At 41.4% G+C, this 24,308-nt stretch overlaps 2 protein-coding genes across 2 annotated transcripts in view; both read left to right on the top strand.

The window, feature by feature from the left end:
* The window catches only part of LOC143141805 (von Willebrand factor D and EGF domain-containing protein), an 83,231-nt gene extending 81,551 nt beyond the window's left edge, over positions 1-1,680 (top strand). Inside the window, exon 33 of the mRNA XM_076302512.1 lies at positions 637-1,680. Coding sequence (XP_076158627.1) covers positions 637-660 — 24 coding nt within the window. The 3' untranslated portion in view covers positions 661-1,680. The remainder of the gene's footprint in view (positions 1-636) is intronic.
* Positions 1,681-22,739: 21,059 nt separating this feature from the next.
* Positions 22,740-23,789, top strand: LOC143141806 (basic helix-loop-helix transcription factor scleraxis). The gene is made up of 2 exons (XM_076302513.1): positions 22,740-23,390; positions 23,757-23,789. Exons 1-2 carry the CDS (start codon positions 22,740-22,742, stop codon positions 23,787-23,789), a joined length of 684 nt encoding a protein of 227 aa, XP_076158628.1.
* Positions 23,790-24,308: the final 519 nt, after the last annotated feature.

Here is a 24,308-nt window from a genome sequence, read left to right on the forward strand (position 1 = left end):
GTGATAGATGGGCAACAATGTTAAAGACTAGTAGGTAAGGGATAATGTATAGAACGTCGGTCATTATTGGGAAAATAAGTCCTGACAGGGCGAACCGGACCCCGACGCGCAGCGGAGGGGTCTTGTTCCGCCCTGAAGGGACTTATTTTCCCAATAATGACCGACGTTCTATACATTATCCCGCTTATTACACGGCTACTTGCCAAACCGAAACAATAAACTCCCTACGATATGACTCTTTAGCCTACATAGCCTAGGCTATAGCCTATTTGTTACCGTTTCATCATGGCTTTTGCTGAGAAACAAATAGTTTGCAACAGCACACGCTGAACTTGAATCAAACATTCTTTAGAACACAGCTGATCAACTGTCCGCTTTCACTTTTGAATGAAGTTCCAGTCCTTGCGTAGTGATATGAAACACATGAAATAGAAGCACAAAACCCATTTTTCTTGACAGCGGTCTGTTATACTTAGCAACGGTCTATTATTGAGAATTAGCAGACCACTGAACGTTCAAGTGAATGGAGCATTCTTCAGCATTATGAAGAGCTGTGTAATAATAGTTAATAAGTATAGTTGGTAAATTTTCTACTGAATTTACTAATTCCTATCTTGCCTGTTTGTTTGTATCCAGCTGCCGTTTGTCCGAGGCGGCTGAAGAGGTGACCGTTGTGAAGAGAACTTTCAGCTCAGCTCGCTCGGCCCTCCTGACTCTGCTGGTCACCCTGTGAACACTCGCTGCACCCTGGGCCCCAGCCTGTACATATCCATATAGCCAAAGATGATAATTTATACGTGAGGGTATAGTATCGATATGCAATGAATTTGTAATGAGATTATGTTGTCTGAGAAGGCCCAGATGATTTATCCAAGTCCGTCTGGTTCTTTCATATTCTGCTCTCTGGTATTGCATTGGCACTTGTGTGATTCTGTTTGAATGCTGTTTAACTAGTAGAGGTGTTGCTTGTGATTTCTGACAGGGGTCATCATCTTGTCACCTGCAATGGCCAGGCTTTCTCGTCAGGTGTCAGCCATTCACTGTGATTCTGTATAGCAGATGTGTGGCCTAAAAGTAATACTTTTATATCAATGACTGAGTCGAGGGTGAGGAAATCAGTACCCCTCAACAACAACAACAACAAATAAGGTCTCCATCCTAGCTGACAGCAACCACCCACAAAAATGCCTACTATCAGACTCTTCCTCCACACACACACACACACACACACACACACACACAGACACACACACACACACACACTTTTATGCGACAGTGGAAGGGAAGAAGTGATGAGAAAAAGAGGAAGAGATAAAGACGTTGTTTGTGTCTGGACTGGCACAGAGCAACACTATCAGTTTTTTCGGAACTGTCTCGACTTGCTCTTTCTCGGGTGCCAAGCACACTCGTGTTCATCCAGAACAAACAAACAAACAAAAAGCAAGCAAACAGTCGGAGCAATTAACTTTTACAGACGTTTCATTATTGTGCTATCTGTGCCACTGTTTCGGGGCGGCCTGGGGAGGCATACCTAATCCCATAGCAGTTTTGTATTTACAATCGATAGCGTCCTTTTTTCATGCTCAAGATTTGTGGAAAGCATTGCAAAATGGTGCTTTGAATTTTTAACTTATTGGTTGTTTGATATTTTATACTCTTGTACTGTATATAAAAAATGGAGGTATGCTTCATTATTTCCTAATAAAATTAAATAATGGCCAAAATAAACCTGTTTGATGTTTTTTCTTGTGTTTTTTCTCGTGCTCGTACCGACTCATGTCGACTGAGTTATGAATGAGTTTCACGGTGTTCGAGAGCTATCGGGATGTAATTCAGCCTTGCCCTATCTCTTTTTCAGGCAACAAATAGAGTCAGTGGAATGAGATGTTTTGCAGGCTTCCCGTGTTTCCATAAGCAAAGCCAATTAAACCAGAGAGCTGTGTTGTTTATTTATGCATCCTCTCTGTTTTTCATTTTATTTGCTGTGACGCATCTAATAAACAATACTCAACAGAGAGTCGGGGGATATATAGCCTGACGTAGTCATACTCACTTCTAGTCAGAATATGAGTCTGATACTGCTCCATTGGGACGTAATTATGGGGCGTGTTTCAACCGATACAGAGGGGGAATGCCTCTGCACTCAATTGGATAGACCTAACCAATCAGAGCAACAAAATAGCTTACCGTGAGGTGTAGGAAGAAAACACACGAACCATCCTTCTACTATATCCCCTCCGTTTTTAAAAATAATTCTGTTGAACAGTGATATGCTACAAACATGTTAAACAGCTGGGAAAGGCTGTCGCAAATCCCTCGAACAGGTGGTCAATCAGAGATTTCAAACGAACGAGGGAACACGTTGCAATGCAACAGCGCTGTTTTCCCTTGATGAAAGTGAAACCACGAGTTTTCCCACATCTCAACTTTGGCCAAAGTTTTCAGAAATAATCGTTTTCAGTGATACAACCTTATTAAATAATATGAATTTTCCATATGGGGTCTTAAAAGCCATGTATCCTTCTAGCCACATAAGCCTAATCTAAGCGTGCTCAGATGACGTGATAGACCAGGCGATGTTGCTCACCTGTCCATCATCGTAAAGCCTGATTTGATTGGTCCGCCCGATATAGGGTGAGCATACATCCACCACATTGAAGCAATGCCAGACCGAACTTCCCGACCTCAAATGTTGTGGGCGGAACTAAGTTCGGAATGGTACCCAGGCTAGGGGATATATACAAGCCCTATTAAATTGAAGTCCATTATCTTAGTTTCTTATTTAGCATCAGTATAAACACTATCATTCATAAGGATGCTGAAAAGTTGAGCATTCATGTTTGGAGGAAGCTGTTCTTTCCTGATACACACACCTCTAACCAGCCCTAACCCCCTGTGCTCCCAGCTGTGGTGTGAGATTATCATGCCTCTCATAGGATAGTGTTACATTGGTTGCTTTCAGAGAGGTGATGGTGGTGTGTGTGTGTGTGTACCCTACCGTTCAAAAGTTTGGAGTCACTTAGAAATGTCCTTGTTTTCATCATTAATGTTGTAGAAAGAAATGGCTGATCTTTAATGCAATATCTAGATTGCCCATTATCAGCAACCATTCATTCCAAAGGCACATTCTGTTTATTAATCTGATATCATTTCAAAAGGCTAACTGAAAAAACATTGAAGAACCCTTTTGTGGAGTGGAATGGAAATTTCAAGGTGACCCCAAACTTTTGAACGGTAGTGTATGTCTATGTGTGTGTGTGTGTGTGTGTGTGTGTGTGTGTGTGCATGTGTATGTGTGTGTGAGAGTGTGTGTTGGGGGCACTGGTTGGGGCCATGAGGCTGTAAACTGGAAACAGATGAATGGCCCAGATCTGCCAGATGATCACACCAGACTCACACCAAACTAAAACCCTGTAGTCTTTCTCTACTGTGACACACACACACACACACAAACTTAAAGTCTGTAGTGTCTCTCTCTATTGTGACACACACTCACACACACAAACTTAAAGTCTGTAGTGTCTCTCTCTATTGTGACACATACTCACACATTAAAGTCTGTAGTGTCTCTCTCTATTGTGACACATACTCACACATTAAAGTCTGTAGTGTCTCTCTCTATTGTGACACACACTGAAAGCCCTCCTAAGACCCTGCAGTCTCAATGGTGACCACACAGAAAGTAAACCTAATAGCGGAATATTTCCTCAAGCTGAGAGGTCTGTACTTCATTTTCGCCCCATTTTATATCCTTTGTTGTCAAGGTCCAATATTTTCCCAGGTCCGATGAAGACACACACAAACACACACATGCACATACTGTATGTGTTTAAATAGGCTGCTAAATATTTTCAGGCCTTGAGAAACTTGTGTCTCGTTTTCTCTTCACGTAATGTTTTTTGGTGTCAATACCCCATCTTCATCCCTAATGTTCTGTCTTATTCAGATTGTTTGTGTGACCTTGTCAGTTATTGGATTCATACAGATTGATTTACACCAAAGATTTAAAGTCATGCAGAAATAAACAAGCATAGCCAGATGTTCTGCCAGCACGATGTGCTCTACTTTTGACCTGAATACAGATTGATAAACACACACACACTCTCTCTCTTTCTCACACAAACACACTCTCTCTTTCTCACACACACACACACACACAAACATACACAGAAACACACACAGACACACACACACATACTGTACATACACACACTATCCAATTCCTTAAATTAAATTGAGATATTGTAATGTCTGTTTTTGTGATTCTTGGCAAACACTTCCCAAGTTTTGAAATCACCCACGAAAAGCTGTAGGCCATTATTTTATTTTATTTTATTTTATTTTTTTATAATTATTTTTTATTATTTTCATCAAGAAGTAATACATATACCAGCATATACTGTGTAACTTCATATCAGCATCAAAATACAAATCGTACTAGTAACAGTACTCCTTTACTCCACAGGATCTTAACCCACACTCATGCATGCTCATACAGTCACTTAGAAATGTCCTTGTTTTCATCATTAATGTTGTAGAAAGAAATGGCTGATCTTTAATGCAATATCTAGATTGCACATCTAAAACATGTTTTAATCTCTCCCATGTTCTTAGTGTGCTATTTGTGACAAAACTGAAATTTTTAATTTTCTGCTTTGTAAATAAGGCTAAAAACATGTTTTTTTCCCCAAGCTGATGGTCCTCTATGTTTACCCACATATCTCCTTCTGATCTGTTAATGATTTTGTTAATATAAAAAGACTGAGCAGAATAATAGTATAACTCAAGATTTGGAAAATCTAGCCCCCCTTCTTTTCTTTTATTCTGAAGTAATTTCCTACTTAATCGATGAGCCTTATTTGACCAGATGAAAGAGCTAAATAACTTATTTATGGTTTTAAAAAAAGCCTTAGGGGGGATCACTGGTATTGTCTGGAAGATGAACAGGAATTTAGGAAGCCATATCATTTTAAGCATATTAATTCTGCCAATTAAGTTAATAGGCAAGTCTGCCCATTTATCTAGACTTGCCTTAAGTTCCTTGATTAATGGTAAATAATTATCTTTATATAATTTTGCTTTATCTAAACTGATATAACACCCTAGGTATTTAATCCTTTCCTTCTGCCATTTAAAGTTGCATTTTAATAAGTTATGATTTTTGGGTAAAAGTCCTGTTGTTGATAGAAGTTCTGTCTTTTCTGTGTTCATTTTGTAACCAGATATTTTTGAGTACTGCTCAATAATTCTCATTAGATGTGGGATAGATTTTTCTGCGTTAGTCAAATACAACATCAGATCGTCTGCATACAAACTAAGTTTATAACAATCTCTGCCTACATTAATACCACTTATCTTGTCTGATTGGCGAATTTTTTGAGCCATTGGCTCTATAGCCAAGGCCAGTGGCGTAACTATAGTAGGTGCAGCAAGTGCAGTCGCACCAGGGCCCGTGACCTCCCGGGGCCCGTCGCTACCCCCGCCCTGCCTCCTTTTTTTTTTTTTTTTTTTTGAACTTTAGAATTTTAGAGCACGGAGAGTGAAGCGTCACTTTGACGATCTATCGGAAGATGAGCGCTTAACCGATGCAGAGAGATACTTCAAAGTGCAGGTATTTAATGCAACTCTGGACATCATAATCAGTCAGCTCTCCCAAAGATTTGCAAGTATGCGGGAAACTTGTCATGTGTTTGAGTCTTTACGTCCTATGACCCTTCAACTCGCAGGTGATGATGAACTGCTTGAAAAGGCAAGACGTTTGTCAGACCATTATAGCAGGGACATTGCACCAACATTCCCAACACAACTCCTCTCATTCAGGTCTTGCTTTAAAGCAGAGATTTCACAGAAGTCATCTATTTTTCAACTTGCCAAAATGCTGGTGGTAGATTATGACAGTGTAAGTGTGTAGGCCTACTCATGTTGTTTCTGACATTGCCTGTGACTGTGGCAACAGCTAAGCGATCTTTTTCCAAACTCAAAATTATTAAGACCTATGCCTAATAAGCAGCATGGGGCAGGAGAGGCTCCGTGGGTTAGCTATCCTGTCCATTGAAAATACGAGAGCCAGAGCATTAAATATTGGGAACACTGTTGACGATTTTGCACAACGAAAGGCTCGTAAGATGGCCTTCTTCTAATGGCCTAATTCACGCATATTGGGGGTTGTATGCATATGAATGATTTTATTTGTTTTCTGGACGGTTAAATAAGTTAGGCTACATTAAGTTTTGTTTCTGCGCAGTGCGAGTTTATAAGCAAGCAATCTACGCTTGCAGTTTCAGCAGAGGGTTGAAGAAGCGCATTGAGTGTTCCCATAATTCCATGCGAGTTGATGTTAATGCAGTAATATTAGATTATCCTGGCCTGCAGGCTGTTAAAAAAATTATTTTTTAATGTTTTTACATGTAATGGATATGTAGTCGTGTGTTTTTTATTTGAAATTGTAATCTGTAACTACTAAACTACTTCGGTGCCTCAGGCCCTTTGCATAAACAATTGAAATCACCCTTAATGTGTATTGCATGTATCAGAGCTAATTCATCCTGGGCCAAATTTCGTCGGTATGGGGCCCGCTTAGCGCTCTCGCACTTGGGCCCACCATTGACTTGTTACGCCACTGGCCAAGGCAAAGAGTGATAGGGATAGTGGGCATCCCTGCCTTGTGCCCCTAGTTATTTTAATTGCCTTTGATAGAGTACCATTTGAATAAACATATGCCACAGGAGATTTGTAAACAGTTTTAATCATTTTTATAATTTCATTTGGGAAGTTATATGTGGCTAAAACTTCATACAGGTAACTCCATTCTAAACGGTCAAATGCTTTTTCAGCGTCAACTGCCATCAGGGTCACCTCTAGTTTTTCTTTTTTAGCAAACTGCGTTAGAGATATACAAGTTCTAACGTTGGTTTTTAACTGCTTATCTTTAATAAACCCTGTTTGATTAAAATGAATGATTGATGGAAGTATTTCGATTAATCTGTTATTTATAACTTTTGTAATTATTTTATTATCGCAATTTATTAGACTTATTGGTCTGAAATCAGAGGGTTTATTGCACTCTTTACCTGGTTTAGGAATTACATTTATAATAGTCTTATACATTGAAGGTGGCAGGATTTCATTTGTAGTTGCTTGTTCTATAACTTCAAAAAAGAGAAGATTTATTTGAGGCCAGAATGTTGAGTAAAACTTGGTTGGTAGCCCATCCATACCTGGAGCTTTCCCTTTTGGGAAGCTATCAATTGCTTTTTTTATTTCCTCCAAGGAAATGTCTTTAGCCAGTGTAGCTTTATGTTGCTCTGATAGCTTTTTAATATCAACTGATCTTAAGAAATTCTTTTGTTCATCTGTTTGACCTTCAATTTCAGTAGAATATAATTTTTCATAAAAGGAAACAAATTCTTGGTTAATAATTTTGTTGTCTCTAACCACATATTTATTCACTTGATCTTTTAGTGTGATAGTTTCTCTTTTTAACATCTTCTTAACCAGAGAGGATAACTGCTTACCTGTCTTATTTGACGATATGTACCTTAATTTATTTACGTTATATCTAACATTATTAGCTTTTTCTAGCAGCAGTTGATCGTATTCTAGCTTCAATCTTTGCAAATACTCCATGTCCTTTCTTACCCCAGTTTTCTTATGCAAGTGTTCAGCTCGGCTGATGTCGGTCTCTAATTGTTTAACTTTTTTATTTAATTGTGCCTTCATTTTAGACGAAAAAGAAATAATGATCCCTCTAATATATGCTTTAAATGCATCCCATATAATATGAACTGGTGGCTTCTCCTTACAGGTTGTGACATTTATTGTTATAAATTCATTAATATGTTTTATTACGTAATTAATGAACTCCTCATCTTTCAGGTATTTCCTGTTCATTCTCCAGATTCTATATATTAATTTATTAGTTGGAGGGCACATAGTGCATGTAACTGCAGCATGGTCTGATATAACTATATCTTGTATTTTAGATGTGATTACATCTTCTACTCCTTCCTTGGAAACAAAGATGTAATCCAAGCGGCTATAGCTCTTTTGTGCATGGGAATAATGTGTGTAATCTTTATCTCTTAGATGCATTTGTCGCCACACATCTGTTAGGTCATTTAATGAGAGGAATTCCAGAAGCTCCTTAGGGACATTAGGCTTCCTTTTCAAGTTAGAGCTGTCTTGTTCGGTGAAGACTTGATTTAAATCGCCGGCAAATAAAAGTATTCCTGCTGATATACTATTTATTATTTTCTGAATATTTCTGAGATATTTCATATTATCTGAGGGGGGAGAGTAGATATTTATTAGTGTATATTTATCTCCATGAATTTCACATGTAACTATTAAATATCTACCATGTGGGTCAGAATGTTTTGAGATTAAGGTAAATGGCAAGTATTTACTTATCAGAATACCTACTCCTCTACTTTTAGATGTGTAGGTTGATTCGAATGCCTCTCCCACCCACTGTTTTTTAAGGAATTTAATCTCACCAGGTTTCAGGTGCAACTCTTGCAGAAAAACTATATCTGAAGACAGTTTCTTTAGATGTTGCAGAACTTTTTGTTGCTTTACCCTGTCTTTAACTCCATTTATGTTCCATGTTGTGACAGTAAATTTATTAGGGTTAGTTTTAATATGACTGCTATCCAGCATTTTGTTTGATGGACATAAAGTTAACTATACTTGGCCAAGTTCTAGACTGATATGTTGACTTTAATAGGGAACCAAAAACACAAGACACACAATCCCTCCCACCGCTCAAACATATTTGACATACGAAGGACAAGTGAACAGACAGACTAGACACCCCTTCACTCACGCCCCCTAACAAACATACCCCCATAACAAACATCCATCCATCCATTCCTAAATCTACCTGCTTGTAGAACATGCTTTTGTTGAGGTCAGTTGCTCCTCTTTCGGTGCTAGGGCACTGATTCTATCAAATTAACCTATTAACTTGGTTACAATTTACGTAAAATACACCTCACATCACCAAGAGGGGAAAAAAAAAATTGTTATTTTGTTAAAAAATTAAAAAAAATAAAAAAACATATTTCCTGACCTAATCCGTACAGACAGCCACTCCGTGTTCATCTCAGTAAACACATGCTTACACTGACACATAAGTTAGCAATTCACCTTGAACCCCTATAGGTTACAGTTAAGGTCACTTAACCCAAAACACAGCTGGGAGTCGGAGACAGTGACGCTAATACGTCTTAGCACACAAGAAAGTAACTTTCCATCCACATGCATCCTGCTGCCCACGGGGACCCAGGAACATACATGTCATTAAGTCCATTCATGTGTGGACTTCGGATGTAACGGAGGTGAACTGAGCTAGCATGCTAGTTGTGCGTGTAAATCCTCACACCCCTAACCTTAAAGTGTAATTGGAATGGAATTACACTTTAAGAACGCTTCTAACCACTGAGTTGGAAACCTGGGCTTTTAGTTCAGTGGTTAGAGCATTTGACTCCCATGCCGGTGTGTGTTGAGGTGGCAGGTTCGAGGGCCGTGAGCGGCGGACAAACCGACCTCTGTTACACGGACACAGAAGCACATTTTTTTATGACTATAAAAAATTTAATTCAAATGTTATTAAAATTATATTTTAATTTGAATTGTAATAATTTTAATGACATTAACAATGTTTTAATATTAAACAATGCCTGTCTGACTAGAGCCTAAGATGCTTAACAGAATTGTTTTTCTAAATTAGCTGTATTTCTAGGCACACAGTGCACCTGCTGTTTTTGTTTTGTCTGTTTTATGGGCACCACTCAGTCTGAGCAGAAACAAAGGACACCTGTGTAATCCACAGCTTTTCCGCAGATTTAGTCTGACCAGCACAAACGACCCACAGGCTGCCAGAAGCATGCGTTGGTGGCTGCCTCAAAGGGCACACCTGGGCTGCCAGCACCAAGGGGCCTGTGGTTCTTTTTAAGGTAAAAAAAAAATCCAAGGACCCAGCCTATGGTGGCCTACATGGGCAAAAAGTAGGTGCTGTGTTGCCACCATGGGTGTATGTATGCAGGGTGTCTGTGTGAGTAAGAGCTTGTTTGCTGGCCAAGACTTAAGACTAGGCACCTCATTAGCGCATTCTACCCTCCCCAAAACAGTGTGGGGTCAATACCAGACTACCATGATAGCAGCCAAAATACCCTAATGAGCCAATGGGTATCATAACCCGGACATGGGGGGCGGAGAGTGTGTATGTGTGTGTGTGTGTGTGTGTGTGTGTGTGTGTGTGTGTGTGTGTGTGTGTGTGTGTGTTTGTGTGTGTGTGTGAGAGAGAGAGAGAGAGTGTGTGTGTGTGTGTGTTTGTGTGTGTGTGTGTGTGTGTGTGCGGACATTGGGGGTAGCAGGATGGCAGCTGGTTGCATCAGCTGATCACTCTCACCAGGCCAAAGGGCCACCTTGTTCCAATCAACTGTCTTGGAGAGCAGCACAGCAGAGAAGGAGAAGGAGGAGAAGAAATAAACACAGAGCTAAACACATGCAAAGGGGCATTACACAGAGAGAGAGAAAGCGAGAGAGAGAGAGAGAGACAGACACACACACAGAAAGAGAGAGAGAGAGAGAGAGAGAGAGAGTCCATTTTAAAGGATTACTCCTAGGGATTAAAACTTTTCCATTCAAGAAAATGTCGTTTTCTACTCTGAACAGTGAGATTTGGAAATTACAGCAAAATCTACTGATCTCGTTATATTGTCAAATTCTAATTATGTGAGATGTTTTATTCCCTACAAGAAAATGTACAGGTTTTAACTCTGATCAATGTATGGGACCGACTGGTTAAATATTGTATAAGATAAATAATTTCTAAACCGTATTTTACTTATACTTGAATATTAAAATAAAATGCTGTCTTCAAACATGTTTATGGGAGTTGAAGAGGTAGTTTTAAAGAAGCCTTCACTCTCATTGTCTGCATCAAATAATAAAAGTATGGAACAAGGTCCAGTGCCAGACTATGTATCTGTGAATGTTTCAACCTATGAAAAAGGAGGTGATACTTTGAAGACATTCACATCTACTGTCTATCATGGAAATGAGCCAACCCATTAAAGTTTTTGTAAACACCTTTGTTTTACATATTTGGGGGCCAAGCAGCGAAGCTGCGAAGCCCCATTGTGTTTCTACTGTACCTTTTCTTACGCATCATCTTTCTTCCGCCATGGCAGCCCATAGAACCGTCTGGCAGGGTTCCCACTGGTCCTTGAAATCCTTGAAAGTTTGTGAATCTGGAAAAAAATGTTCAAGGCCCTTGAATGTTTTTAAAAACAGACATAAATAAATGGAGGTCCTTGAATTTCTTTTTGAGGAAAAAATTCCATACAATTCCGTCCGCTTATTAACATGTTTTCATTATTTTGCCACCACTTCTGTTGATATCCTATGCATATGCCTAATTTACGTTGGTTAGAACTACACAGCCAGTGTAGTTTCCCGCTTGTAGTGTAGAGTTTAACTTGTTTAGGAAAATCTAGAAGTTTATTTCAGCTCAGTTTTATGCTAAACACAAACATGAAAAATAGAATAGGCCTACCACATCTGTCATATGACCAAAAAGAAAAGAAAACTGTGACAAGGTATCCTTAGTCTGTTGAGGTAACATGATTTAACCATGCCCGAGCTTGAAATTTATCGACACATTAGGTCCTTGAATTTGAGGATATTGGGCCTGGAAAGTCCTTGAAAGGTCCTTGAATTTGATCTTAACCAAGGTGTGGGAACCCTGCTCTGGTAAAAAGTTATGAAATTTGGCACACTGATTGGCGACAGTCCCATGATTAATTTCACTAAGTTTCATGTTGACACCTTGAGCACTCTAGCACCACCAACAGGCCAAAGTTGGATGTGTGTTCATGCACGTAACTTTTGACCTGTTGGCCCGATTTTCAAAAATGAGGTATCGTTGTAATCCTTGGACCAAGCCGAGTTCAACGCATGACGTCACCCTATGACGTAAATTTCCACCGTGATAGATTTCCCGCCATATTGGATTTTGTCAAAAGTGAAGCAAATTTTTCACAGGTTACAAATTTTGTCCGATCGACACCAAACTTGACACATATGATCTTCAGACCAAGCCTCACAAATGTTATCCCTTTTTGTTTTCATATCTAAAACCGTTCGCCCATGACAGCCAATTGAAAATCAGCAGCAAAGCCGCCAAGCAGGAAGTGAGCTCATATCTCAGCAACCCTTGCATGTATCAAAACCAAAATTTGGTGACCTTTGCCCTCTAGGGGGCACTGTAATTAGCAAAACTGCATTTAGGCCTGTAGCTGTTGATGTGTTTGGAATTCAAATGTACTAGTGGTGTCTGGTAATACTGTTGGATGTCCTTAGGCCAACCCAGGCCAACTTGTGATGTCATCGAAACTGATTCGGCCACCATATCGGATTTTATCAAAAACACAAAAAAAGTTTTCACAAGTCACAAATTTCATCTGATCTTCACCAAAATTGGCACAGACCATCTTCTGACCATGCCTAACAAAAGTCATGCTTTTTGTAGCCATATCTAAAACCGTTCGTCACAGCCAATCGAAATCGACGGCGAAGCCGCCAAACAGGAAGTGAGCTCATATCTCAGCAACCCTTTCATGTATCTTGACCAAACTTGAAAGATGGACTCATGACCCCATTAGGAGGACACTCAAGGGGGTGCTGCAATTAACAGAAATGCATTTTGGCTTGTAACTGTTGGCATGTTTGGAATTAAAACTTACTAGTAGTGTCTTTTAATACTGTTCAGACTGAGCCTTAGATACGTCTTGATTTTTGAAGCCATATTCACAAGCGTTTGCCCAACACAGCCAATCAAAATCTGCTGTGATGCCGTCAAACAGAATGTTACCTCATATCTCAGGTAATCTTTGGTTGCTAGATATGAACCTTACTCTGACAGCTTATAGCCATGTGTCATGAGGTAACAGTATTGAGTTGCCATGGCAACTTCAGCTAATCTGCTTGGCCCCCTCATTGCTGTTTGCAGCTATATTTTTACTTTGAAGTTATCAGTTTATGTCTTACAGTAATTTTTCAGTTGTGATGTGAAGACAAAAGCAAGTCTACTGTCAAACATGGACAAATAATGATCTCCTTCCAATAGTTTTTTTTTTTTTCAATGAGAGGCCGTAGAGTGCACCTCATAATGTAACAAAAACTGTCCATCATGTTTAATTAAATTATATCTCCATAGTGAGACACACGTATTGGGACAAATTATTACACCTGAGTACACTGTGTGTGAGTGTGTGTGTGTGTGTGTGTGTGTGTAGGGTCATTAGGGCTACACAATGGAAAAAAGCTATAGCTCCTAGCCTGCAAAGACCAAAATGAAATAATCCTTTTCAGCTAGCAATGATCATTGCAGCTTATCGCAAAAAATCCCCCCAGTGCATTGTTTTGAACACAAAACCTCTGCTAAGACAGGAAATTATGTAGGATTGGTGAGAGGCCTCAGAACTGCTTTCCTCCTTTGACTTAATGAACTCCCATATTCTTGTTGTGAAACTCAAAGCAAATAGACGCCTCTTCAGGTTGCTTGATTAACTCTGCACTATGGCTCAGAGAACATAATGAGCTCTTTTGAGGATTGTACCATCAACAAAAATATATGTCACTTGAAGAAAAATGGTTGTAGAGGGCATACAACTTTATTTTATTTTTTTATTCTTTTCATCTTCTGGCTATGCTTATTCTATTGCCAATTCAATTTGCATTTTCTTTGTTTGTCATTGTGCTCGCCAGGTGTACTCGTATACATGTTTTTATTTATTTATTTAACCTTTATTTTACCAGGAATAATCCCATTGAGATTCAGAATCTCTTTTTCAAGGGAGTTCTGGCCAAGACAGCAGCATAATTGTTCCATATTAATATATACAGTGAAAAACAGACAACATAAAACAGAAAAAGACAGTTGGCAATTTAACATCATCTCAACATGATCACCAGCAGTGCTCAGTAACAACAGCTCATGTGCATTTAGTATTCAAATAGTCCTTTATCCTAGTTTTAAACTGTGTCATTGTTGGTAGGCAGTCTAGTTTAAGATGATTCTGCAATTTCTACCAGGATGCCAAAACTTTAAAGGCACTTTCACCGAAGAAAGTTTGTGTTCGGGGAATGTCATACATGATTTGCCCATATGATCGAAGATTACAATTCCTGGTGGTGACTTTAGCAGTCAGGAGAGAACATAAGTAAGGAGGCAGTTCACACAGTATGGCCTTATAAAGAAAAATATACCAATGTTCCAACCTGCAATTGTGCAAAGAAGGCCAACCAACACTCTCAAGCTACAGTGATGAGTACGAAAACCAGAATTAGTTACAAATCTGGTATACTGGTATACTGAATCCAGCATTTTCAGAGAAGATTGATTTGCATGCATGTATAAAATATCACCATAATCCAGTATTTACAGAAATGTTGCTTGTATAAGTCTTTTTCTCGCATTAAAAGAGAAACAGCATTTGTTTATATAATAGAAACCCAACTTTACTTTAAGTTATTATGTTATAGACACTCTAGGCCTATATGTTGCTTGAAGGACAAACTTTCTTCTAAGAAGAAACCAAGATTTTTGTAGACAAATACTCATTCAATTACTTTCTCATCTAGTGTAACTATCTGACAAGCATCATCTGTGTTTCTTGATTTAGAGGTGAAATCCGACGAATTTTAACATAGATATCCGGTTCTCAAGGTCACTGAGTACTGTCAGTATGAAAAAAAAAACCTGGCTTTACCTAGCTCGAGCAGCTACACGCAGCCAGGCAGCTACAGTGCTATTCATGGCGCAACAAGGTGTTCCTAGGTTTTTGTAATCAGTCATGGGTGAGTTTGGGGCGTATAACATCATTCAAACCAATGAGAATGACATCTGTCATTCCCTTTAACGGTGCAAAGTGCGATGTCAAATAAGTGCATTGGTATTTTGACATTCAACGGCGCATTTCAAGGAGGCTGCTTGCGAGACCGTATGAAATTGTCATTCCACTAAACCATGCTTTACTAAAATCTAGCATAGCCTTCACGCATTTGCACTGTATTATTTGAACTTGTTGGCAAAGTGAAACTAACAGTTATATGGAGTTACTTTCACTATTGACTGACAATGGGTTACTATCGAAAACATAGAAAAGCAACACTTACCCTAATATTGTTCAAATGACTCAATAAAACAACATTTATCCTGCAGAGGAGAGGAGTTGTTTATATCTCGTGACAGCGCGTCTTCAGCTGTGCTCCATACGTGTCTCTCGCCTCTACCCTAATCACTTTTAACCGTCATTCCCAATTTGCAAATGATGGTGAATAACTACTCATCATGAGATGTACAGTATTTCGTAATATCTTTATTCTAATTATGTTTCCTATTGTAATCGTGCAATTTGTAATGTTTTGCTTGGACGTGCACTGGTGTGCGTTCATGAATGATAGAAGGATGGTGTGTGCACCTGCCAATGTGACTGTTGACAATGCGCTCTTAAAATAACATGTAAACAACTCGCCATAGACTTCTGACCAGGTGTACAATAGCGATTTTTAGACAATGCGCCAGGCCACTCACAAGTTGTTAATTGCCACACCCCTGGGCGCATTGTTTAAAAAATAAACGTGCAAAATACCGAATTAAACTTTGCGCAGGTGGAAAATGCCATGCGCCAGTGTGCAAAATACAGCCCTAAGAGCGCATTGTCAACAGTCATATTGGCGGGTGCACCTATCATCCATGAACGCACACCAGTGCACGTCCAAGCAAAACATTACAAATTGCACGATTACAATAGGAAACATATTTTTTTAAACATTACATTTAAACATTACATTAAACATTATTACATTATTGGCAAAAGAATATTACATTATTGGTTCAGAAATTGTTACACTATTGGCAAATTATTACATTATTGGCTTTATTACATTAAAATTATTACGTTATTAACCGTTATTACGTTATTGGCCATTATTGCGTTAATGGCTGCTACAGCTCTCTTGCTCTATTCTCTCTCTCTCTCTGTATATCTTGACTAATTTCTTCTGCTCTATCTCCTCTCCTCAGGCATCCTCAAAGTCACCCTTGACGAGATGCGTTTCTCGTGCTCGCTGTAAATTATTTACACCGTCTCCACGGTGATGGGCCCGCGAGGAATCTCTGTGGTGAGGCGCCTGTCCTGGAGAGTCGTTCCGGTGGGGCCTCTATATATCCAACACAGGTCCTTAATTGCCTTGCTCCCTGGATTCCCCCATTTGTGTGTGTGTGTGTGTGTGTGTGTGTGTGTGTGTGTGTGTGTGTGTGTGTGTGTGTGTGTGTGTGTGTGTGTGTGCGTGCGCGTGCCTCAGACTCAGGTCAAAGCAGGGAAACTCAGGACCTGAATGTTGAGCTAAAAATGACTACTGATGGCGGATGAGGGAGACGAAAAAAAAAGAAAACAAAACAAAACTAGGAGCACTGAATGCACTGTGATATTGGCAAACACTGTCATTTTATCACACCTCTAGGATTACATCACTGTTGTTAGTCTAGAAGCCTTTTTTATGACAACAAAAAATACTTACTGCACCTATAAGGGCCATCCATCAGTGAACCCTGCCCGCAGCCAGCAAAAGAGACTGGAAAATATGGGGCAGAGAGTGGACAGACCTCTCCACAAATCACCTGTTTGACTTGTGTGTGTAAATTTGTGAGTCTCTGGCCCGAGTCAATGACACACGCGGCCTGCCAACCACTGTCCCCTGTTCCTGCTTCCTGCTCCTACAATCCATCACCAGGCACCATGCGCCATAACTCCTCCACGCTGTTTATTCCTGTCTCTGTCCCTCTCTCCTCTGTCTTTCACCTGACCACTCCAGGGTGGATGTGGGAGTTGGAGGGGCCATCGTTAGGCGGAGGTGCGGGAGGACGATCCATCCGTGTGACTGGTGTTTATTCAACAGCTCCACTGGAGATCCATCACTGACACACAGCCCTGCATCGCAGCAGCGAAGGAGAGAGAGAGCGCTGGGGTCCCAATTAGCTGAGCAGTGGCCCAGCAAGCCCCAGGCTGCTTCCTCTCCTCCAACTCCTGGCAGGCACTCAAGAGGGAGAGCATCGCGGTGGATATTCCCACTAATACTAATACACACACACACACACACACACACACACACACACACAGTCAGTTACGTCTGTTTATTATTGTGACGTCACCGATGCACCATGTATTGGCCGAGGCACCAAGGTATTAGTACAGCCAGTTACAGTGTTGCAATGGGTGGTAACTTAGAGTGAAGTAGCAGTTAGGGTTAACCACAGGAAACATTACTTTTTATACAGTGAAAGTAGGGAAAGTGGAGAAACAGAAGCAAAGATATGGTCAGACTCTCTCTCTCTCACACACACACACACACACACACACACACACACATACACACACACACACTCACACACGCACAAACAATCAAGCATACACACTCATATACACACATATACATGCACACGCACACACACACACACACATGCACATTCTTATACACACATTCTCTCTCATCCTCTCTCCCTCTCTCAGCTGACCACTTACAGAGGGAGAGCAGTGCCATTTGATGTCCAAGACAAACACCCCTCTAATCTATAATGGTCATAGCCCGTCTCTTGGCAGAGGCAAGTCGTCTCGGTGGCAAGAGGTTGGGCACAAGTGTGTCTGTGTCTGGCACGGTGTCTTTTGGGGATAATTAGCGTTGTTTCTTGCACTGGTAAGGTCTAGAAGCTTGAGGAGAAAGACAGAAATTCCCTACTGGCTAAAAGACCCAGCAATGTCGAGTCTTCCCGAAAATTAGGTGGACTGTTCCCTCCTCTCCTTCTTTTTCTTCCTTTCTTTTTCTTCCTGTAATTACACAATTAGGAGCGAGTGAGTCGGAAAAGGAATTTTAACAAGGCCCCTGTCTGTATGAGTGTTAAAAGACAGGCATTTACCGGCCAGACCTTCCCTATCCCCGTCAGACATGTGTCGTCCACAGAGTCTCCTGGGGTCCAGGGAAGGGTTCTCCTCTCCTCTCCTCTCCACTCCGCACTCCCTCTGCAGATCTCTGGAGCAGTGGCCAGGATAAAGACTACAGACACACACAGATATACACAGACACACACACTCACACTCTCTCTCTCTCTCTCTCTCTCACTCACACACACACACACACACACACACACACACACACACACACACACACACACAATGAATAATCTACCCAGGGTTAGATACCAAATCCAGTCCCAGTGCGGTGACTTACTTTTGTCTGGCTACACTTGTCTGTTCTGCACTAAGTCCATGTTTCTGATGAGCTGGGGGGAAAATGGAAGACAGTGGCCTTACATAAAGCACCCTTTTTATCTTCAGTTCAATTTAGTATGCTCTACTGACATGACCCTTCAAAGGAAAAACGTGTTGCCAAAGCATATATAGAACATGACTGTCAGCGGACCCAGCAGAGTGGCATCACAAACAATGTCCTCACTGCAGTTAGCCTAGCGCTTCCTAGCACAGCGCTAATCCATGTAAACCTCCTCTGCTGTCCTGCGTAGCTAGGCCTATCAGGTGTTTTCCAGGTCACTAGAGTGTGGATCACCATGAGACATGGAAGAGGAGCGCACCAGGAGTGTGCCGGGGCTCTGGCGGACGCAAGCCTGTGCTCATAGCAGTGGCAGCTCTGCGGCGCGTGACTGCTCTCTGAAGAGTTACTGGTGACAGGTGCGTGACATGTTTGCTGCAGAGGCTCAGTCAGTAATGCTGTTGACAGAGGTGGGGGTGGCGTGGGGAGGGAGGGGTGGTGGTGTGTGTGGGGGGGCGTGTGGTGATGTTGATGACAGTGACATGGCCTTTGGGCTCGGTAATATAAGGGAGAGTGCAGCACCTTTCTCCTTTCTGCCATGATGCCACCACAACCCCCATCTTCACCACAGAAATAGGGGAGAGAAAAAAGGGAACTAGTCAATTCACAAATACAGTCAGCCAATAAAGCTGATTAACTGAAGTTGAGGTGCTAGACTCCAATTAAAGGCCTGTCCAGGTCATCCAAGAATACTGATTCTGTGGCCTTAGGCCCGGGCTGTGCCGGGTCCGCAACTGATAAAGGAAAGCTTGTTGCAGGAGGCACTCTGCGAACGTAACACTGCAGTTACGTTCCCTGTGTAGCCTCCCTGTAAGCCAGTGATTCTCAAAGTGTGGGGCAGGTCCCACTAGTGGGGAATAGAGACATGACAGGTGGGGCGTGAAAAACAGGAGGAAATTAGTTTTTTTTGTGCCTAATGCCTTTCTTTTTTCATAAAGAAGATCATAGATTCAAAACAAAATAGGCACACACAAACATTGGAGTCATAAACAGACCGAATTGTAACATCATCAGATCCTGCGGACCGAGACAGGAAATGTAACGTGGAACCAAAATGCAAGGATAATGTTTTAACGTTACCATTTTGTTGGGGTTATGGGGTCAGGTGGGGCTTGAAAATTCCCCACCTCCAAAGTGGGGAATGACAGAAAAAGTTTGAGAACCACTGCTGTAAGCCTATACTCTCTGCAAAGAAATCTGTCCAATCACTCTAGAACAGTGATTCTAAAACTTTTTTTAAGTAACGACCCCCCAGAATAATCAGGTTGGTGTTCCCGACCCCCCACCATTTTAGCTTTACTGCTGTCTTTTTAGATTAGATTTAAATTGGAGTCTTGAGTTAAAATAACATTACTTTTTTCAGAGAAGCCATCTCAGTGGGCGGTGGATAAGGCATCTACTTTAGGCCTACCAAATAGCCTATAGGATGAATATCATGTTCATAACAGCAATTCCTGACCATAAACAGTGCACAGCTATTGGAACCATAGTCACAGAGGACGACAGTATATTTATTTTTCATGACAAAATGATTCGCCCACAAAGGCTGCAATATTACTTTTGCCAATCTGCTTCACCAAGGCTAGACTGCCCAATGTGAGCAACTAGGGTTACCACACGTTCTGGTTTTCCCGGGATTATTCTCTTTTTTTAATGTCTGTCCCGGAAAATTGATAATCTTTCCCGGGACACCAAATGTCCCGTTTTTTGGTGCAAAGGCACTTCTATTTTTTAAGTATTACCTAGTTTCACTTTCAATAAAACCTACTTTCCGCTCCTGCAATCCTACGATTTTTCTTAAACAGTATAACATTTGCAGCATTTGTTAATAAATTATTATTTAAAACCAGTATAATTAAAGGCATTTAACATTAATCAAAATCATAACTTTTTTTGGGGGGGAGGGGGGGCGGCAATGGATATGTCACAAATCAAATGTGGCAACCCTATGAGCAACAACGCTATTTGGAATGTAATGGAAATTAAACAAAACTGATAAAAAGTGATTATTTAATATAGAAATTCTCATTACTCCCTCTCATTACGCCAGTCCCGACCCCCTGGTTGAGAAATACTAGGGTACCAGCCGAATTTAGTCCCGCCCATAACATTGGCTACGTCAGGCTAGAGAAATACTGCTGAACATTTTCAGTCACTTAACTAAGCCACTAGCCTAGAAATCTAGACGCACCCTAGCGGATTACATTTGCTGCCAGGGCTATAAGCCACTGCTTTCATTTTCATAAATGTTCCAAAGTCAGAAAATTTTGGTAAAAGTTGGGAGTTTGTGCGCAAGTGCATGTGGCTGAGCCCAATTACTTTTTCTGATGCAACTCCCCTCAGAGTTATCAGCCCTACCAGTCTTCCCTCCTCTTAATTTCCTTGGTTATAGCACAGAATTTTAGGGCTTTTTGGAGTGACATAGGCTGAAATTGACCCCACTTGTATCTGCATTGATGTCATGATATTTATCAATAAAACACTGCCATCTTGTGGTAATATTAAAAGATATTTTCCTACGAAGGATATAACTTGTCGCAGTCTTACTTTATTGACCAATCTGTTACTGGTAAATAGCACGTTCATTTTCGTGTTTTTCTCAACAACAAAAAGATTATTTATGTAATATCTATTTTAGCCCACTTATTGATCATTCCCCTTAGTCAATGGTTATCAGAAGATTTGTCAGAGAAAGAAGCAACTTTAACTTGAATTAAAAACTTCTATACATTTTGCAACGCCATGTTAGTATCATGTACATCCTCAGATATTTATATCAGCTCCAAAGATGGCGCGAGCGCTCTACGTGCGCGCAAGCTTTTAGCTCCGCGGGGACGCTTGAAGGGCGCGGGAAACACCTGTACTGCTCACTCATGCAGGGCTAGACGACACTGCGAGGGCGCCAGCAGGGGACGCCGCCGACAACTCACTCGGCGCGCTTGAGGCGCTCCATATTGGCGAGACCTTTAGGCTATGTGACCTAGGCCTATGTCGTTGGTAAGGACAGACCGTGCTATGTCTGTTTTGCTATGTTGTCCCATATTTATGAAGACTGAGAAGGCAACTAGAGATCACTGACACATCTCACGGTCTATTGTTGTTGTTGTTATATTGACAAGGCTAGGCCATTGAACAATAAAGTAGCATAAATACTGAGTTAATAAATAGGCCTAAATAAAGGAATTATTAAGTATTTGAGACATCCTTATATGTATAATTAATTCAGAAGCTGCCTGAGGAATTAATTGTATTTAATGATTTGTTATTTGGTTTTATTATTATTATTGATTTATAATTAAGAATGTATTCATTTTATTAATTATTACAATCTGATGACTAACCTGGTATATCGTATTCAAGTCAGGCAATGCTGAGCACAATTTCTCTTTTTGTCTTTTCAAGGAAGCAAATTAGATTCAGCGCCTCTAGGTGTAGCCTAGGCTACCTGCAGTGATGATGCATGGCAGCTTTGACAGTAGAAAGCTGATGGTGAGAGGAAAGGTGTTTAAAACTGATCATAAGATAACCTCTGTTTTTTTGCACCTGCTTACATACTGAGTTAATATGCAGAGTGAACAGGCCACTGGCAGTGCTACTATGCCCACAAAGGCCTTATACATGTATGAAATACCTGCATCATTTATAAATATGTTTTATTACATGCATAAATATGTATAACATGAATATTTATTGATGTATACATTTCTAAAGGTGTGATGTGTGCATCTGCAAGGGTTTGTGGTGATTATTGTGTCCAAAAGAGACTGAATTTTATAGGTAAATCCTTTAGAGCTTCTTTACTTTAGAGTTTCCTGCCAGAATTCCAAAACTTTTGATCTCACCAGGTCCCTTTTTCAAGATTTTTTTGCGACTGTAGTGACCACAAAGTGGGCCTAATTTGGTTTACTGCAGGAATTCTGAGTTAAATAAAAATCTATCAAAGATGGAAAATGTAATAGCGGTATTTGATTATTGTGTGGAAATTGTAGCAGTAAGAGTTTACCACATGAGTAATAAAAGAAGCTTGCAACCCAGTTAAATTTGCATGAAATCCATGATTTTTTGTGAATTTCTGAAAATGCAAGATTGCTAATTCTGGTGGGCCTGGTATAGGCCTACATATATGCACATAAAAATCTGCTTTCGCTCCATAGACCATGACAGGTGGTCCCCGTCTCCCCACCTGTTCTGCCTTTTCCGGGCGCCTCGCAGTGGCAGCCCAGAACGGATCAGTCATTCAAGAAATGCTATGCCGAACTGCCAGGGGGTAGGCTACGTAGCGGACCCCCGGTCACCGGATCGCCAGCAGCTGGTCGCCCGTGCTATTTTTCACTCGGCATAAAGTAATGGGCAGTCAGCGTCCCCGCCATGGTCCGGGCTCAGTCCTCACACACTCCTGGAGCACCATGAAGTCCGCAGAGACAGACAACGGCGGCCCGCCGCTACCGCTGCCGCTGGATGGCTACCACTCCGACATGGATGAACTGGACAGCGGGAGCGAGAGCTCAGACAAGTCGACAGGCGGGGGCAGTGGTGGGGGCCGGGGAGGCCGCGCTGGGAGTCCCCTGGGAGGCCCAGCTGGAGGAAGGGGTGAAGACGGAGGATTAGGGGCTATTGGTGGCAGTGAAGGAAATGGTGGTGGGGTGGCCGGACGCAGAAGGGGCAGCCGTCGGCATGCTGGGATCAGCAAGCAGCGTCAGGCGGCAAACGCGCGGGAACGGGACCGCACGCACAGCGTTAACACAGCCTTCGGGGCACTGCGGACTCTCATCCCCACCGAGCCGGCCGACCGCAAGCTGTCCAAGATCGAGACACTGCGTCTGGCCTCCAGCTACATCTCGCACCTGGCCAACGTACTCCTGCTCGGGGAGGACTGCCTAGACGGACAGCCATGTATGAAGTACCAGAACGTCCTGCAGACCGGACCGGGCAACGCCAACAGCAGCCCCAGCCTCAGGCCCATATGCACATTTTGCCTAAGCAACCAGAGGAAGCTGGTAAGTTGCCGTGGTTGATATCCGTCTTGGTGCTGCTAGACTGCTGTTGTAAGCCTCAAAAGCAGTAGGCTACGTACACTTGTAGACACTGTAGCCTAAACCTTACCGCAGTAGGGAGCAGAGCACTCCCTCGGGTCAGGTCAATCAGTGGAAGGAAGATTGATCAAGGAGAGTTGATGGACAGCAGGGGTGAGGGTCTATTAAGTGAAATATTAAAGTATTACAATTCATAATTACTATTAACATACATTATTGTTTTAGATGTAACTCAGCTGTAGAACCAGGGTGAAAATATTGATGAGCTTGCTGAGAAGGACAGTGTGCTGAGGCGTGTTGGTGCTGACTGCAGTTTCTCTGCCTTCACAGCTGAGAGATGGAGAAAAGCACACAAATGTCTGATCGTGGCACGGGATGTTCGGCAGCATACCTAACCACCTACTCATGTTTACATGTAAAGATATTAGTATTGTAAAAAAAGTGACATTGAAATGTAAGAAAAACAATCTGTATATTTTTGTAATGACCTCAACAATGGCACAAAAAAGGCAGCAACACAATAGAAAAGATATCACTGAAATGCACTTTTCCATTTACATGATAATATGTGTCTTATGTGCAGTGTTTTGGTTAAGCAAAAGACAAGCCCAAGCCCATGCGTAAAGTTGCACCTGGTGGGGAGGTTATTTCTGCCGCAGATATAGTAATCCTCAGCGCCCATTTCTAAAAAAAAACAACCCCTCTCTCTCTCTCACCCCCCCCCCTCTCTCTCTCCCTTCATCCTACCCCTGGTTAAAGTCACATGATTGAAATCTGAACTAGAACGCCACAGCAGTTGCTGTCAGTACAGTTGTGGCCCTCTGCCTTAGCGTTTGCGTGAGAGGGAGAGACAGAGAGACAGAGGGAGGGCGAGAGGGGGGT

Source organism: Alosa pseudoharengus, unplaced genomic scaffold (genome assembly GCF_046254945.1).
Source record: "Alosa pseudoharengus isolate Yale_2024_CS ecotype anadromous, Long Island Sound unplaced genomic scaffold, YU_APseudo_1.1 YU_APseudo_1.1_scf_24, whole genome shotgun sequence".
NCBI classification, from domain to species: Eukaryota; Metazoa; Chordata; class Actinopteri; order Clupeiformes; family Clupeidae; genus Alosa; species Alosa pseudoharengus.

Coding starts and splice junctions, on each gene's coding strand:
- LOC143141806 (XM_076302513.1), top strand. CDS start 22,740: ATGGGCAGTCAGCGTCCCCGCCATGGTCCGGGCTCAGTCCTCACACAC. Junction 23,391..23,756: donor TAAGCAACCAGAGGAAGCTG/GTAAGTTGCCGT, acceptor CTGCCTTCACAG/CTGAGAGATGGAGAAAAGCA.